Genomic DNA, 18,808 nt, shown 5'->3' on the forward strand with positions numbered 1-18,808 from the left:
GATATGCTCCTGTCTGGTCTGCCATTGGTCAGGGAGGTGCTTCCGGGTCAGGGCGTAGCCGGAGCACAAGAAGCAGGAGGGAGCCGCGGCCTATGGCGCATGCGCATTGCATGCAGGGACACCGCCGGCCGCGCACCTGCCAGAGGCGACCTCCGTGGATGTCGGGCGGCGGGAGGCTGCGGCATGGGAGCGATGGCCGGGTGAGTACGCAGAGACGGCGTAACATACACGCAGTTTCTTGTTCGTGGTGGTAATTTCCCATTTTTGCGCCATCCAACGACTTGAACTTGTAATAATTTTCCCTAATTAACTGTGGCGGAAACCTGTGCAGCGTCTGATGTGTTATGGGATGTGGATATGCCGATAACTAGGATCGGTGCCACCATGTAGCCGAGCTGTGGCATATTTACACACAATATTTATACTCCAGCTATATATTCTCAGATAAAAAAGATGAAAAACAGCATAACATATGGCAAAACGTAGCGCAGACCGCAGCTCCTTCTTCCTTCTGTCAGCTGCACCTCCTCCTATTATATCTTGATTAATAGTTCAGCTTTATTTCCTTTTTCCCATATACCTGTTCCTGTAACATCTTGGTGTCGTCTGGAAATACACACCGTTCTAACAAAATTATGCTGGATTACGTTTCACATCTTCGGAAATTTAAGACAAGAAGAAGTGAGCCCTCAAAACCACAAAATACTGATTTTTAACCCCTTCGAGGTGCAGCCATTTCTTTTCTTCTTTTTTTTTCCTCCTTGCTTTCCAAGTGCCAACATTTTTTTTTTCATTATTTTCTGAGGGAAATATAATTTGTATTTTTGAATGACAGCATTCATTTTACAATAAAAAATACTCAAAAATGGTAAAAAAAAATTCCAAGTGGAGTGATATGGAAAAAAAGCAGCAATACTGCCATTGTTGTTTTTTTTTTTTGGAACATCTACTTTATTGTAAAACTAACCTGTGACTTTGTTCAATGGGTTAATTCAATTATGGTGATATCACGTTAATATGGTTCATTTTTTTGCTTTAGTCCTTGAATAAAAAATTTCCTTAATTTAATATATTCTGAAAGCCATGACTTTTTTTTAATTTTTGTCTTGGTAGTATTATATGATGACTTGTTTTGGGGGGGGGAGTGAGCTGTGTTTTTTATTGATTCCATTTTTGGATTGATTTCACCAGATTTTTGTTATGTGATATAGGAGCAGTATACAGTATATAACACAGATCCACCATTCACAATAGGTGATGTCACAGCTCACCTCCTCCTCCTGTACAATGGATAACACCTCTATATACAACAGATATGAAGAGCCACCATTCACAATGGACGATGCCACAGCTCACCTCCACCCCTTGTACAATGCCTTATAACACCTCTATATACCATATATAGCACAGGATCCACCATTCACAATAGGTGATGTCACAGCTCACCTCCTCCTCTGACTGATAACACCTATATATACAGCAGATAACAGGATCCACCATTCACAATCAATAGGTGATATCACAGCTCACCTCCTGTACAATAACAGATGACACCTCTATATACAGTAGATAAAACAGGATCCTCCATTCACAATAAGTGATGTCACAGCTCACCGCCTCCTCCTCCTGTAGAATCAATGATAACACCGCTATCTACAGTAGATAACAGAATCCACCATTCACAATAGATGATGTCACAGATCACCTCCTCCTGCTGTAAAATGACTGATAACTCTATATACAGTAGATAACAGGATCCACCAATCACAATACGTGATGTCACAGCTCACCTCCTCCTGCTGTAAAATGACTGATAACACCTCTATATAAAGTAGATAACACAGAATCCACCATTCACAATAGAAGATGTCACAGCTCACCTCCTTCTCCTGTACAATGACTGATAACACCTCTATATACAGTAGATAACACAGAATCCACCATTCACAATAGGTGATGTCACAGCTCCCCTTTTCTGCCTCTCTGCATAGTGGCCAGATTCGAACATTCCTAAAAAGCTCCTCTATAGAAAGTCAGCAGGGGACTATCTTTCTGCATCTTATCTGTATGTCTGTCTTTATCTATCGCTCTATCTCTATATATCGCTGTCTGTGTCTCACGTCGCTCTCTCGATCTCATGTCTCTCTATCTCTCTCATGTCTCTATCTATCTCTCTCAAGTCTTTCACGTCTTTATTTTTCTTCTCTCTCTTATGTCTACCCATCTATCTATCTCACGTCTCTCTCATGTCTCTCTATCTCTGTATATCACTCTCTTTGTTTCACGTCACGCTGTCTATCTCATGTCTCTCTCGTTTATCTCTCACGTCTCTCTCATGTTTATCTCATGTCTCTCACATCTCTATCTTTCTCATGTCTCTTCCACGTCTATCTATCTCACATCTATCTTTCGCTCTCTATCTATTTCGCTCTCTTACGTCTCTCTATCTAACGTCAGTCGCTCTCTCATGTCTCTCTATCTCACGTTTCTCTATCTCAATTCTCTGTCATGTCTCTCCATCTCACGTCGCTCTCTTATGTCTATATTGCATGTCTCTCTCACATCGCTCTCTCTCACATCTCTCTCTCTCACGTCTCTCTCTCCCATGTCTCTCCATCTCACTCTCACCTCTCTCTCACTTCTCCCTCACGTCTCTTTCTCGTCTATTTTTCTCTCATGTCTCTCCAATCTCTCCATCTCTCCCTCACATCTCTCCATCTCTCTCTCACATCTCTCCATCTCTTTCTCTCACGTCTCTCATATCGCTCACGTCTCTCTCCCTCACGTCTCTGTCTCTCACCTCTCTCTCACATCTCTCCATCTCTCCCTCACATTTCTCCATCTCTCTCACGTCTCTCTCCCTCACGTCTCTCACCTCTTTCTCACATCCCTCACGTCTCTGTCTCCTCTCTCTCACGTCTCTCCATCTCTCCCTCACATCTCTCCGTCTCATGTCTCTCACGTCTCTCTCCCTCACGTCTCTCACCTCTCTCTCACATCTCTCACGTCTCTGTCTCTAACCTCTCTCTCACGTCTCTCCTCACTCTCCATCTCTCTCTCACAACTCTCCATCTCTCTCTCACGTCTCTCATGTCTCTCACGTCTCTCTGCCTCACGTCTCTGTCTCACCTCTCTCTCACATCCCTCTCCTCTCTGTCTCTCACCTCTCACGTCTCTCCATCTCTCCCTCACATCTCTCCATCTCTCTCACGTCTCTCTCCCTCACGTCTCTCACCTCTCTCTCTCACATCCCTCACGACTGTCTCTCACCTCTCTCTCACGTCTGTCCATCACTCCCTCACATCTCTCCATCTCTCTCACATCTCTCCATCTCTCTCACGTCTCTCATGTCTCTCACGTCTCTCTCCCTCACATCTCTCACCTCTCTCTCTCACATCCCTCACGTCTCTGTCTCTCACCTCTCACGTCTCTCCATCACTCCCTCACATCTCTCCATCTCTCTCTCACATCTCTTCATCTCTCTCACGTCTCTCATGTCTCTCACCTCTCTCTCCCTCACGTCTCTCACCTCTCTCTCACATCCCTCACGTCTCTGTCTCTCACCTCTCTCACGTCTCTCCATCACATCTCTCCATCTATCTCTCACATCTCTTCATCTCTCATGTCTCTCATGTCTCTCACCTCTCTCTCCCTCACGTCTCTCACCTCTCTCTCACATCCCTCACGTCTCTGTCTCTCACCTCTCTCTCACGTCTCTCCATCACTCTCTCACGTCTCTCCATCTCTCTCTCACATCTCTCCATCTCTCTCAGGTCTCTCATCTCTCTCTCCCTCACGTCTTTCATCTCTCTCTCACATCTCTCACGTCTCTGTCTCTCACCTCTCTCTTACGTCTCTCCATCACTCCCTCACGTCTCTCCATCTCTCTCTCACATCTCTCCATCTCTCTCATGTCTCTCACGTCTCTCTCCCTCACGTCTCTCACCTCTCTCTCACATCTCTCTGTCTCTCTGTGCCATTAAGGCTAATTTCACACTAGCGTTTATCCCACGCAGCGCACGGCGCCGCTAAGCCCCGCCCCCTGCCGGCTCCCTGCCCGCCCCATCCGGTCATCACCGCCTACTATCGCACATGGACGCTTGCGATCTGCGCACCCTATCTTTAGCATGTTGCATTTCGGCGCGCACGGCGCACCTTCAAAAGTGCGCAGCGCATGCCAAAATCCTACTAGCGCATGGCCAGCGCACGATCTGCGCACCCTATGCTAAAGATGGGGTGCGCAGATCGCAAGCGTCCATGTGCGATAGTAGGCGGCGATGACCGGATGGGGCGGGCAGGGAGCCGAAGGGGGCGGGGCTTAGCGACGCCGTGCGCTGCGTGGAATAAACGCTAGTGTGAAACTATCCTTACCTGTGGCCGCCCGTTATTCATTCCTGTGTATTCCAATTTACAGATAACGTTTTGCTTCCCCTTACCGCTCATTTACCACTAGAAAACATTGCAATCGAAGAAAGTAAAGTCTATTGAGCGGCGTTACCATTTCATTACACAACCTGCTCGCAAGAGCGGGAACCCATGAAAACCCTTCCTTTATGAATTTGCAGTATTTTTGCCATAAATAGTAATAGGTCTGCTGGCACTTTAGGTAAAATCGTGCTTTTATGAGCCTCGTAACTACGGTCGGGGCGGCAGTGCCGGATGCAATTTGTCATTCGCCGCCTTCCTTCAGGTGTAATGCTCTGATGCTGATTGGACTACAATTTAGGTTTCGCCGATTTGTGCCATAAAGAGAGGAAATTAGTTGTGATGAATTGTATCTGGGGGCTTAAAAGCACATTATGGTATTTAAAGAGTGTCAAAAATCCCAGCAATACCGTCCTCTATGTGGAGTATGAGGAGACATCTGTTCTGTTTCTGTACAAGAAAAAATTACTACAGTAATTTGTCTCCTGAAAAAGCCATGAATATTTTTTTTATTCTTTAAAAATTAGACATTTGTATTATTTTTTTTACTGATGCATTTTCCCAGAAAATTACAGCCCCTCCTTGTCCTCGCAGATTTAGTGTGGATGGGTACCCATTCAATCCACGCTTGCAGAAAGGATTCTTCGTATTGTGATGTCTCCCCTTCTGCTCTTTTTCCCCTCTCGCAGCAAGCTGTCACACAATAAAGGAGAAACTGCAGCTGCATCCCCTCTCTCTCCTCCTGTCTGTGTTTCCTGTCACAAAGTATGTACCATGAAAAAACACCATATATGAGGCCCAAGTTGGACCCTTCATTGCACAAAAACATTAGCAGCAAATTTTGAAAAAGGATTGTCAAGGCTTGGGGTTCTGATGTCGCTCTATGTGACTGCAGAATTGGGAATCCTCACATCGCGCACAGCGCACACTGTCAGCATTCTCCGGGCAATCATGTGACTGTAATTATGCAGTTTGCACACTTCCAGACACATATCAACTAGACGCGTCTGGCCTCGCTCAGTTCACTTGTATTGAGCGAGGCCACACACTTCTAGTCGGCCTGTGACCGCATATATGCAAATCGCATGCTTGCAGTCACGCGCCCGCTTGCTATCTGTGGCAGCGGCGGAGCATCCTCACAGTGTGCAGTGCGCGTGCTGTTAGGATTCAAAAGTCTGCAGCCGCCTAGAGTGACTTCAGACTTGAACCCTAAGCTTGGACAATCCTTCTTAGCCTTGTGCATTGTTCTGTCAGGCTTCCATTTATCAGACTTGTTTGCCAGCACATCCCATTGATTGAGATCTGGGTAATTTGGAGACAAGTCATCACCTTGATCTCTTTGTTTCTCAGACCGTTTAGGAACAGTTTTTGAACTTCAGCAGACCTAATAGGCCAGTGCTAATAAAGGTCCGTGGTAGTTGAGGACCCTGTGGAAGATTTTGCATTGTGACCCTTGAGCTTCAAGTTACAATACTGGGTTCTTTAGGTTTGAAATCTACATGATGCCGGCTGCAGTTGCTGCAGTTGCCCCTGATGAAGCCGCATTGATAGCGGCGATACGTGTGGGGGGAACTCTCCTGTGCCCCTGTTATTTCCAGTAGGATCCCTATTTTTGATATCCCTCTCTGAACATCTTGGTCATACTGGTATTGTACCGTCTATTTAAGGGATGTGTCTGAATGAATTGTACATAGCTCTCCACTATATGATGGCATCTGCCTATTGCATCTCTACATGGAGTGTTCACATAGCCACCATTGTCAGAGAAGTTCAGTTCTAAACAGACTTGATGAAGACTGGCTTAATGCACACCTTGCTTTTTATGGCCTATGCATTTTGAACCTGAGGTTACGACAATTCGGTTTACAATATGTCCACGTTTTGAGTTTAATATACATGAGGATATGGTTGCACAGTGCACTTTATTTTGTGTATCTAGTGCACTTAATGGTAATATACCAAATTGCAAAAACTGACCGCCACATCCAAGCATAAGCATAGTGTGAACAGGTGCTTAACCTAGAGTCACCAACTCATGTACATTCAAGCAAAAAAGGAAGCACACTGTAGCGCCATAACCTGCAAACATGAAAAATGAAAAATGAATTGCATTACTACATTAGAAATATTAGAAATTGAGAAAGTTTAGCGCATAAAATGGCCAAGTTGTGTGTACCTGGAAGCCACGGTAAGGCATTTCTCGTTTTCCAGGTCCCTGTCTATGCCAATCCTCACTAAGACTGAAGTCTCCATCTGAATGGGAACCTATGAAAAATCCTCTGTTTAGACTGAAGTCTATATCTCTGTGGAGGGGAAGTGGCCCTGCTTTGATTAAAAACGCCTGCGGCTAACAGGTGGAGTGCTCTAGGTGGTGCCCTCTTAAATACGATATATAGAGCCCCCCATAATCCTCCACATAGTTTTCTGCATTCCCCATGGTCCTCCATAGAATATAACACAATCCCCATGGTCCTCCATAGAATATAATGCTCTCACCATGGTCCTCCATAGAATATAATGTACTCCCCATGGTCATCCATAGATTATAATGCTCTCACCATGGTCCTCCATAGAATATAATGTACTCCCCATGGTCCTCCATAGAATATAATGCTCTCACAATGGTCCTCCATAGATTATAATGCTCTCACCATGGTCCTCCATAGAATATAATGCTCTCCCCATGGTCCTCCATAGAATATAACACACTCCACATGGTCCTCCATAGAATATAATGCTCTCACCATGGTCTTCCATAGAATATAATGCACTCCCCATGGTCCTCATTTGAATATAATTCTCTCCCCATGGTCCTCCATATAATATAATGCACTCCCCATGGTCCTCTATAGAATATAATTCCCTCCCCATGGTCCTCCATATAATATAATGCACTCCCCATGGTCCTCCATAGAATATAATTCTCTCCCTGTGGTCCTCCATACAATATAATGCTCTCCCCATGGTCCTCCATAGAATATAATTCTCTCACCATGGTCCTCCATAGAATATAATGCTCTCCCCATGGTCCTCCATAGAATATAACACACTCCACATGGTCCTCCATAGAATATAATGCTCTCACCATGGTCTTCCATAGAATATAATGCACTCCCCATGGTCCTCATTTGAATATAATTCTCTCCCCATGGTCCTCCATATAATATAATGCACTCCCCATGGTCATCCATAGATTATAATGCTCTCACCATGGTCCTCCATAGAATATAATGCTCTCCCTATGGTCCTCCATAGAATATAATGCTCTCCCCATGGTCCTCCATAGAATATAATGCTCTCCCTATGGTCCTCCATAGAATATAATGTACTCCTCATGGTCCTCAATTGAATATAATTCTCTCCCCATGGTCCTCCATAGAATATAATTCCCTCCCCATGGTCCTCCATAGAATATAATGCTCTCCCCAAGTCCGTCCATAGAATATAATGCACTCCCCATGGTCCTCCATAGAATATAATGCACTCCCCATGTCCGTCCATAGAATATAATGCTCTCACCATGGCCCTCCATAGAATATAATGCTCTCTCCATGTCCGTCCATAGAATATAATGCACTCCCCATGGTCCTCCATAGAATATAATGCTCTCTCCATGGTCCTCCATAGAAAATAATGCTCTCCCCATGTCCGTCCATAGAATATAATGCTCTCACCATGGCCCTCCATAGAATATAATGCTCTCCCCATGTCCGTCCATAGAATATAATGCACTCCCCATGGTCCTCAATAGAATATAATGCTCTCTCCATGGTCCTCCATATAATATAATGCTCTCACCATGGCCCTCCATAGAATATAATACTCTCCCCATAGTCCTCCATATAATATAATGCTCTCCCCATGTCCGTCCATAGAATATAATTCACTCCCCTTGGTCCTCCATAGAATATGGTAGCACGGTGGCTCAGTGGATAGCATTGCAGCGCTGGAGTCCTGGGTTCGAATCCCACCAAGGACAACATCTGCAAGGAGTTTGTATGTTCTCCCCGTGTTTGCGTGGGTTTCCTCTGGGTACTCCGGTTTCCTCCCACGTTCCAAAGACATACTGATAGGGAATTTAGATTGTGAGCCCCATTGGGGACAGTGATGATAATGTGTGCAAACTGTAAAGCGCTGCGGAATATGTTAGCGCTATCTAAAAATAAAGATTATTATTTATTAATATAATGCACTCCCATAGTCCTCCATAGAATATAATGCACTCCCAATGGTCTTCCATATAACATAATGCTCTCCCCATGAACCTCCATAGAATATAATTCTCTCCCCGTGGTACTACATAGCATATAATGCACTCCCCATGGTCCTCTATATAGTATAATGCACCCCCCATGGTCCTCCATATAGTATAATGCACCCCCCATGGTCCTCCATATAGTATAATGCACCCCCCAAGGTCCTCCATATAGTATAATGCACCCCCCATGGTCCTCTATATAGTATAATGCACCCCCCATGGTCCTCCATATAGTATAATGCACCCCCCCATGGTCCTCCATATAGTATAATGCACCCCCCATGGTCCTCAATATAGTATAATGCACTCCCCATGGTCGTCCATACTCTATTATGCCAACCAGACACTGATTTTAAAAGAAAAAATACAATACTCTCCTCTTCTCGTCCCAACCAATGCTCTGGTCTCCGCACATCTCAGCACACCGGGTGAGCAGTAATGACATCATCGCCCCTCTGCTCTGAGATGTCAAACGCTGAAGAAGAATGATGGTGAAGGGAGGGTCAGCTGGCGCTCCCTCCTCCATCATCATTGCTCGTGATGACAGGCAGAGGGGGGGGGTCCAGTGTGGGCGCTGGCATTGTGCCCCTCCGGCTCACGCTCGCGTTGGCTGCTATTAGTGACCTATTCATATAACCAAGGTCAAGGTCGCTCAGATCCTTACAGCTGCCCATTGCCCACTTCCAACATATCAGCTTAAAAAACTGACTATCTGCTGATCCTTATGTTACATGATTGACAGGCAGCACGGTCACAAGACAATGTTATTTACTTGGTCCATCAGTGGTTGTAACATAATGGCTGATTTATATGGAAATATCTGTTTGCCTGTTTGTTTTATTTTATGTTTTTTTTATCGTGTTTTCGCTTACTTACACTTTTCCGTCTTTGAGAACTCAGTCCCTGGGAGGAAAGTAAAATCCTTCTATCCGTCTAATCCAGGAACATATTTTTATTTTTTTATTTGTGTGTAGCTGAAAATATTCTGATGTCATCTATAGATTTGCTTCTCGGTAAACACAATCATGTTTTTCCATTGAGTTCCCATGACAGTATAGCTGAAATGAAATTGTATTATCTCATGTGAACGTTCTGGCAGTCCTGTTAACATTCAGGAATTTGTTGAAAGTCAGAAAAATAAAGTGCAAAAGTCATTTTATTAAATATTGTTTACTAGGAGCAAAACCAAAGAAGCTTTTGTCAAAACTGAGATTGGAAATTGGAAAATTTGAAAAATTGGAAAAAATTTGAAAAATTGGAAAATGTTATCACTTTTCATGGCCGCAGTGTTGCACCCTTCTTTGCGGATTCTCTTACACTTCTTTTTCAGAGCGATTGATGTATGTACTGTCGTGTACAAGCTGCTAATGGCCTCTTCAGATTGATACCTTAATTGAGGGGTTATAATGCCCCCCTCCATATAAGACAAAAAACACAATCTATTCAGTAATTGTATTGACTAAATTTAACCAGGTCCCAATCACCGGGTCTTTTGTCTCTCGACACAGCAAAGCGGTTAATCTAGTGGTTTACAATTCCATGATGAAAGGCAGGCGAATAGAAATTGGTTTAGGATTTATTATTTTCTAAATGAAAACAGCAGGAGCCGTTCCAAGTTCTGTTCTCAACTTTTTTATTTTTTTTTTATTTTTTATTTTTATTTGCTTTTCAAAGAATGAACTTTCATTGCTAATAATTATGCTGTTATACGCTAGGAGAAATAATTTTTTTTTCTGCTCATTATACTCAGTGGGCTTGCTGAGATTTCACATCAATTATCATATAGAAGTCTCCTATAAATAATGTTTCTCATTTATGAGATTCTAGGAATTTCATCCTTTTTTGTTGTAATGTTTCATATCTTACTTTTTTGTTCGTTCATTGTTTCAGCTCTCTTGGTAACAGAAGAATTGGAAAAGGGGAGGATAGCTGCCCCGCGTGCAGTTTACGTTCCAAGATGTCGCGGCACACTAGGTTCGAGAGGGATTTCTGCGGAGGATGGGAAAGGTGGGAGTGGAGTCCAAGTAGCAATCATATGAACACAAGTAATGCCAACAGTATAGTCAATGGCAATGGTAACAACAGGCCTGGACTGCTGCCTCTACCGATTGTACCATCCCGTCTTCCCACACCTGCATCCACCGCTTCTACAACGGTTGGCAGTGATGCCGTGACAAGCAACGCAAGCAACCCTTCTGCAGCTTCAGCATCCAAAGTAAGAAAACTTTTTAAAGATTTTTTTCAGGGACAGAAAGATATGCCAGTAGGTCAATTTTCAAAGGTTCTCCGATCTGAAGTTACTGTATATCCACTCTGGTTTATATTTTGCCCTTTATGAACAAGGAGGCTGGCCTAGCTGTTAAAATGAGCAGTCAGCCAACCTCCTTCACACACTGATGCTGTGCCAACACCGGTCAGGGAACCCTAGATCATTTTCTATATTAGTAAATTGCATAATGTGTCCTTCTGATTGGTCTACAAATATTTAAGTACCGTATATTTTTTAGCCAGACCGTTCCAGAATGTAATGTACTTTTATAGTATGCTTTATGATTCATGTTCCCAATTTGAAATGTATCCACTTTCAGAACGGAACTATGGTTTCCATTGGAGCCACAGAATATTGAGGATCAATGTGGGATCTCACAATGATTATTTTCACCCACAAAGCAGACAGAGGAAAGAAAATTAGAGGGTGAATTAATTCTCATTACCAACAAAGGGTTCATGTGTGGTCAATGTTCAGGGTTGGACTGGACCACTAGAGTACCAAAGGACATTTCAAAGGCACCAAAGGCTGTGATAAAATGATTAGTCTCCAAACTTTCAGCAGAAAAACAACCTAATTTTGAGGGGACTTTGGAGACCACTACCAGTAAGGTCTATTGGACAATTATGCCCCACTGGTGGGTCCAAGGAAATCCAGACCAATTGTACCCATCATGTTTTTCTTTCCTTGGTGTAAAACCTATTTTGAACAACCCAGGAAAGTGAAGCGACTCTCAATATTTTGTGTCCTTGGTCTAAATAATCCTTGCTCTGTGTTCTTGGTGTAAATAATCATTCAATTCCAACTATTCTCCATTTGGGGTGTCAAGTTACGCATCTTGAGCTGAATAATACTGTTCCGCGGAGGTGTGCCTATTTTTTTGCATCTATTACAATATGCCTATTGATTTGCTCACATAGTGAAATGTTTGATGTTCTGTTACGGAATGGAAAAAACTAAAGGATGTAATTTATATTACTGTGACATATGTCTGTCACTGTGACCTTTTGTTAGTGGTTGAGGTAGCATCATACCTGGAGCTAATCTTCATGAGGGTCCAATTCTGACTTGGTGTCCTTGGCTGTTGGTTCTAGAATGTCTGTTTAAGGCTTCATCAAAAATATGGAGTGTCATTTATTGGACCCGTTGGTTTGAAGCTAGGTTGGTGCTGTTTTTCTGATCTGGTAACTAGTGGATAAATTTTAAGGGAACGTGATTATGATTAGCCAGATGAATTTGGCAAATGTCAAGGTGACGGGTGGTCCTCTTGTCAATATCTGGTGCTGCAAAAGAGTTAGGTTGCTTCAATATATTTCTTTACACATATCAATTTTGTAAGAAGACCGTAATTCAATCAGATTCTCCCTTAAAGGGGTTTTCCACATTTAGGCACAATTTTCTATTTTTTTTTTTTACTTAAATGCATGTAATTTGTGCAAACATTCATTTTTGCAATTGATTTTCCTTCAAAATTTTCACGGTATGCCTTTGTGTTATAGTGTCAATTGCTGGCTGCAGAATGAGTTACCTGAGAATCTGATCTGTCAGTGAGATCATTTTGAAATGTGACAGGAAAGTTTTTAACTCTTTTATCTGTCTTTTTCTGACCTACTCTAAGCTGATTTATGACCATAGGCCCCCAATAGTCGAATGTGCAGCAAAACCAAAGAGCCTGTAAAAGCAAATCGGGGAAATATTTTTACTGAAACTCAATTGCAAAAATTATTTTTATTGCCAAATACATTGATTTAGTAAAGAAATATAATGTCCCCAAAAGTGGCCAACCTCTTCAATATTGTATCTTATTAGAAATATGTTCCCCGTCCTGGTGCCAAAATACATCATGGTAGACATCTGGCCCAAAAAACACTTTCTTAAGCCAATGGACTTGAACTCTCTGTCCGTTCTCAGCTGACAATTTGTTGGAAAAAAAGGTAGCGGAATAGATCAGTGCAATATCCGTAATCCCCAGAATAGCTCATGTAGCGCCTTTTACCGGACTCACTTGTATCTAAATGGTTGCATTTTGCAGCAATCAGCCTGTCAATCATTCAGTCAAACGTTTTGGTCTTCTCCAGAAGTGATGACACGTCTTAGCTCTTTCTTCGGCTTGGTGAGACGTAAATGTTATTTCTAACTTCCTGGCTCCATCTGGGTACATTACGGTTGTCAGGGCTATGATCTGATTCCGAATAAACAAGCGAGGTCTAGCAATAAAGTGATCTGGAAGAACTTCTGAAGAACTTGTCTGTCATTTCTTCGTCTGTGCTGAGGATCTCAGCAGTGATGACGATTTTATGCACTATTTTGCGGTTTGATTGTTAAATCGTTGTTACCAGATTCGGAGAGTATGTCACGTAATCTTCTTTGAACCTACTGTGTTTAAAGGCACTTATGAAGTTACCTATCTCTTATTACTCTATTAGGACCTCCGGTCCATCCTATGTATGGACCATCTCCCACGTCATCGTACATGGACCAACTCCCACATCATACTAAATGGATGTTATCCCACACCATTCTGCATGAATCATCTCCCACATCATCCTACATGGACCATATCCCACATCATCCTACATGGGCCATCTCTCACATCATCCTACATGGACCATCTCCCACATCATCCTACAAGGCTATATCCCACATCATCTTACATGAACCATCTCCAACATCATCCTACATGGACCATATCCCACACCATTCTACATGAACCATCTCATATGTCATCCTACATGGACCATCTCCCACATCATCCTATATGAACCAGTATTAATGCAGCCATCAGTGCCCCAATAAAACAAATAATGCCCCCATAGAACGTTCTATTGCCCACTTAAAAAGGATTAATGGCACTTGAGTGCCTTCTCCAAAAGTAATAATGACACCTTTATTCCACCCCCCTTAAAAAAACTCTTATCTGATTGACCAACTCCTCACTCTCCTGCACAATAGTAGGCCTAAACAAGCAGTGTAATGCAGTAATGTTATTGCGCCACTAGCACCGAGATGTTGACATTTCGTCGGCCATACACCAGCCTGCGTTCTCTAGGACAGAGAGTAGTGGAGCAGGGAGGCTATGGCTCCTTGCTCTGTCACGGGATCAAACTCTGCCGGCGTCAATTTCACACCGATACAGTTCAAAGTGGTGCTCGCCTGTGGTACCGGCCAAAAGTCTGGGATATGTGTACTGACCTAGATCATCAGCGCTAACAAGAACAACAGGAAGAACAAAAAAGAGGTCAGCGGCGCGGCAGCGAGGATAGAGTAGGTTAGCACGGTGTGCACAGGAGCTGGAGGTTACTAGCGTCTAGAAACAATTCGAAGACACAAGGTTGAGTTCTTATGGGCCTTAAAAAGTCTAAGGAGATGATTTCACACGCTGGGCAACCTGCAAAGCCCGACGTGGAGCACAACAAAGGCCAACGGACCGAGGTGAGAGGAGCAAAGGCGGGACAGGAGTCTAACACGCCCGTGTCCCACTCCCACCCGAAGGCTGTGCCACTACCAAGTTTAAGTAGAGTTTGCCTACACCATAGTCCTTTCCTGTAAGACTCATTTTTTTCTTCGGGCTCCCCCTTGTCGATCTTATTCATGTCTTGCATCCCATGTAAATTCTGCTTGTTGCTAGGTCTAATTCATCATAAATAATTCTTGTATCATTCTCATGCTGCAGTTTAATTGCCTTTAGCCTATATGCAATGCCCTCCTGTCAGTCCATTGGGACTCCTCTCCTCTCGATATGAGGCCTCCTGTTTGTTATCTGAGCCCATTATCTAGTGTTAAAGTACTGATAAAATGTGAAAATGGCGCTTTTTTAATTTATCTAAAATAGTAAAACCCATGTTGTCTTGCTTAATTTGTCGATACAATTCTTCATGTTAGTTTTCATAAAGCTCGTAACGTCTTCCAATGTCCTCCTGTCAATCTAACTCCTAAGGGACCTACTTTATCTCACTACAAGGCATCCTGTATGATACCTTTTTTTTATTTATCTAGCTATGTATAACTGGGGTCATCTTGCAGTTTAATTTGCCATACGGCTACAACATCCATAAACCCTTCAACCTTTGAGGCCTTTGCTGTCAAACTGGTTCCTATGGGACATCCTTTATGTCAATATAAGGCATCTTATATGTTACGTGCTTTTTGTATTTATCTAGCTATGTATCACTGAGGTCAACTTACAGTTTTATTTGATGTACCACTACCGCTTGCATAAACCTTTTAACCAATCTGCAGCCCTCCTGTCAATCTTAGTTTTAAAAAGGATCTGTCAATTGCATAAAAAATATTGAGTTAAAGATCTTGTTAAAAATAAAGACCCTGAGCTGTCCTGATTCTGCCGCTTTTTTCCATTTTGAACTGCGTCACTCCATTGCAGAGATATTCACATTTGTTTCTTCTGTAGCGCAGTATGAGAAATCTCTGCTTTGGAGTCCAAGCAGTCATTTCTTCAGAGTTTTTTCTGAGGGGGTGTGTACTTCAACTTCAACTCCCATATTCTGCCAATGACAGTTCGGCAGCTGATATAGCAGCCTAGTAGTCACAGACTTTGCCTTTTAAAGTATCTAGGAGTGAGGGGTGAAGACACCTGCCCCAGAGAAGATTGTGAAGAAACGCCCAGTTGAACTGCAAAGCAGAGATTTCACATAGTGCGCTCTGGAAGAAATATGTAAATATCTCTGCAATGGAATGACACAGAACAAAATGAAAAAGAGTGACAGAATTAGGGGAGCTCAGTGTTTTTTGTTTTTTCTTTATATAAGATATTTAACTTTTTTATGAGCAAGTGATAGGTGGTATGTGTGCTTTAAGGGATGTTGTTTTATCAAAAATTCTAAAACTGATGTCTGGCTTTTTAAATTGCTCACACAGCTACTCATATTAGTTTCTTCAAAGCTCATAACATCTTCCGATGCCCTCCTGTCAATCTCATTCCTAAGGGACATCTTATACATCTCAAAAGGCATCCTATACGTTTCCTGCTTTTTAGATTTTTAAAATAAACCCTGAAGTTTTCTTTCTGTTTAATTTGCCCATACTACAACTTATATTAATTTCCCTGAAGCTGATGACATCTTCTGATGTCCTCCTGTCAATCTCATTCCTAAGGGACATCCTTTATCCCAATATAAAGCCTCCTATAAGTTCCCTGTTTTAGTATTTACCTTGCTGTGGCCATGTGTAACTGAGGACATCTTGCAGTTTATTTAACCATCACTTTACTACTTCCTTCAAACTTTTAACCTTTTCTGCAGCCCTCTGGTCAATCTTATTCCGAAGGGACATTCCTGTATCTCGATATGAGGCATCTCATTTCTTATCTGATTTTTGGATTTACCAAGTATTGTAAAACTGATGGCATCTTGCTGTCTAATTTCTCCATACCAGCACAGAAAACAAACAAACGTCTCATAATTCGTGATGGGCATACGTGCTCAGATAAGGTGTCTACGGCGTCCTCAAAAAATATGTTCGAGTCCCCGAGGCTGCATGTCTCGCGGCTTTAGACAGACGCAACATATGCAGGGATTGCCTAACAAACAGGCAATCCCTGCATTTGTTGCGACTGTCGAACAACCGTGAGCCATGTGGACGCATCAAGGGAACTCGAACATATTTTTCGAGCACGCCGAAGACACTAGACTATCACACGAGCATTCTCCGATAACACCTTATCCGACACGTTCACTCATCACTGCTTATAATGCCTTCTGTCAATCATATTTTGGGTGAAAAATAGCAAAAAATTTGACCCCCTATGTTATATTTTGTTTTAATCCTGTATTTCGCACCATATCATCTCATCTGTGTGTCAGATATTTCTGATTTTTTTTCCACTTATTTGCCATTTATAGTGGTAATATAGTGCTGAGAAAACATGCACAAAAGATGTCTGATGTTCGTGAGACTTTATTGCAGCCATTTTGTTGGTTATCGGGAGTCTGTTTGATCCAAAGAATTTTTTTTGGTGGGGAGAAATCAATGTAAAGTGCTAATGTACATTTTATGGCGCGAAGAGGTTTTGCTTTCTTATGTGGTAAAATAAATATATATTTCTATTACAAGGGCAGCATAAACATTTACTCATCTGCGTAGCCTTAATGACGAGGCAATTCCACAGCGGCGTATGTCAGAGTACGGTCGGGTTTCATAAGAATGCTTTTCCTTAGGCTGCGGCTAGTCTTCAACTTAGACCATACGTATGTCATCTGGTAAAAATGGCGCTATGCCGCTGCTACAAAACAGCAAAGTGTAAGTGGGGTTGTGCTGTGACCCCCCCAAGTCATCTTCCCCCCAAGTCATCTTGACATACAAGTGGCAAAAAATCAAAATTATCTGGATTTTGCATGACTTGTTTGTCGCTATCGGTCAACACGACCACATCCACTTAGATGATGTAGCAGCAACGTTCCACGATCTTTCGCCACACGCTTTCTGTTAGGGTCAAACGCTGCTAGAGATCCTGTCTCAAGGGGTTTTGCATTTTATAAAAGTAAAATTTAATCATTTTATAAGAAATATATTCTGCAACTTTCTTATGTACTTTGGGAAAGAATTATGAAAGCTAACGACTGATTTTCAAACCCAAGCTTTGGCCCATTGTTCCATTGATGATGTGGTCACACCTGCCTGGCTTCTCACCATTGGAATGAATGTTAACCTATGCGTGAAACCTTGAAATAACCTTTTAACAGCAGGACATGAAGCACAACCATCTCTATGGTCTGTAATCAACGACTGAGATGAGCTCATATGTTCTGCTGCACACCAAAACCACTGATTTCTTTCACCAAGTAAGATGGAAGTCAAAGTCCAATCTGCTGAGGTCTCCAAAACATAGCGGTCAGCAAGAAGGAAACGTCGGCACATAATAGACCTCTGTAGTAACCGGCAAATACTTTCTAAGCTCCCACCATAATTGAAGTCTAAAATATGCGTTCATGGAATATTTATTGGCTTCACATAGGAATGAGGAGCATGCAGAATTCACATAGAACTTGGAAATATGGATTATGTATACAGTATATTAATACACATTTTACTTGTGATAAGATTTTTTCAACATTATGCGTATGTTAAAGCAGATATATAGATATTGACTATACATGATACATATAAACCATGGAACCTTAAAACAAGTTATGGATATAGATATGCATAAAAACTAAACCTTTAATGAAGCCTAAATAGTAGACAATACAACCACAAAAATACAAACAACCGTGTCACCTATTGTACCCTACTATGGGGTCCTGATATCAAAGCTGCCTAACAACGGAGGTTGACACCCTAAACACAATCGAGATAGGCGCCCCCGTTCCACGGCGGCTGTACACTAAAACTCCTAGATGGCCCTGAATATGTGCCACAAATAGTGAATCAATTATTCAGAAAAGGAGTGTGTACAGGGGTTGCCAAGTAGGTAGCTGAGTAGGCAACAATAGAAAAAGTGCAAAAATAGTGCAAAGAAGGCAAGACAAAAAGTGACAAGTGCATTTAGAGTATCTCACTATCTGTCCCCTGAATCTGAATACCTTCCTGTCAGCGGAGGTTGGCACCCTACTGGCCAGCGGAATGGCGCCCCCGCTCCACGACGGCTTACCCTGGGAATACCCTGATATAACCTTAGATACAACATCGGGGAGCAAAACCATACATATGGAAGGACAAGTGATCCTTATTTCATCTGTGATAAAACACTCCGGGATCGCCTTTGCTGGGGTCAAAGGTCACGTGCGTTCAGCATGAAACTCAGGTGCACAGTCGGGGTCCGGGTATAACTGACACTGGCTCAGGTTTATTAAAGGTGAAAGCAATGCATAAAGGAAATAAAACATAAAACAAATCCTTGC

General features: G+C 42.5%; 1 protein-coding gene across 1 annotated transcript in view; it reads left to right on the top strand.

The window, feature by feature from the left end:
* Positions 1-18,808, top strand: part of KLHL29 (kelch like family member 29) — a 1,048,894-nt gene that overhangs the window by 404,106 nt on the left and 625,980 nt on the right. The window contains exon 4 of the mRNA XM_073568302.1: positions 10,574-10,898. Coding sequence (XP_073424403.1) covers positions 10,641-10,898 — 258 coding nt within the window. The 5' untranslated portion in view covers positions 10,574-10,640. The remainder of the gene's footprint in view (positions 1-10,573; positions 10,899-18,808) is intronic.

Source organism: Dendrobates tinctorius, unplaced genomic scaffold (assembly GCF_039654945.1).
Source record: "Dendrobates tinctorius isolate UK_male_01 unplaced genomic scaffold, ASM3965494v1 ptg000021l, whole genome shotgun sequence".
NCBI lineage: Eukaryota > Metazoa > Chordata > Amphibia > Anura > Dendrobatidae > Dendrobates > Dendrobates tinctorius.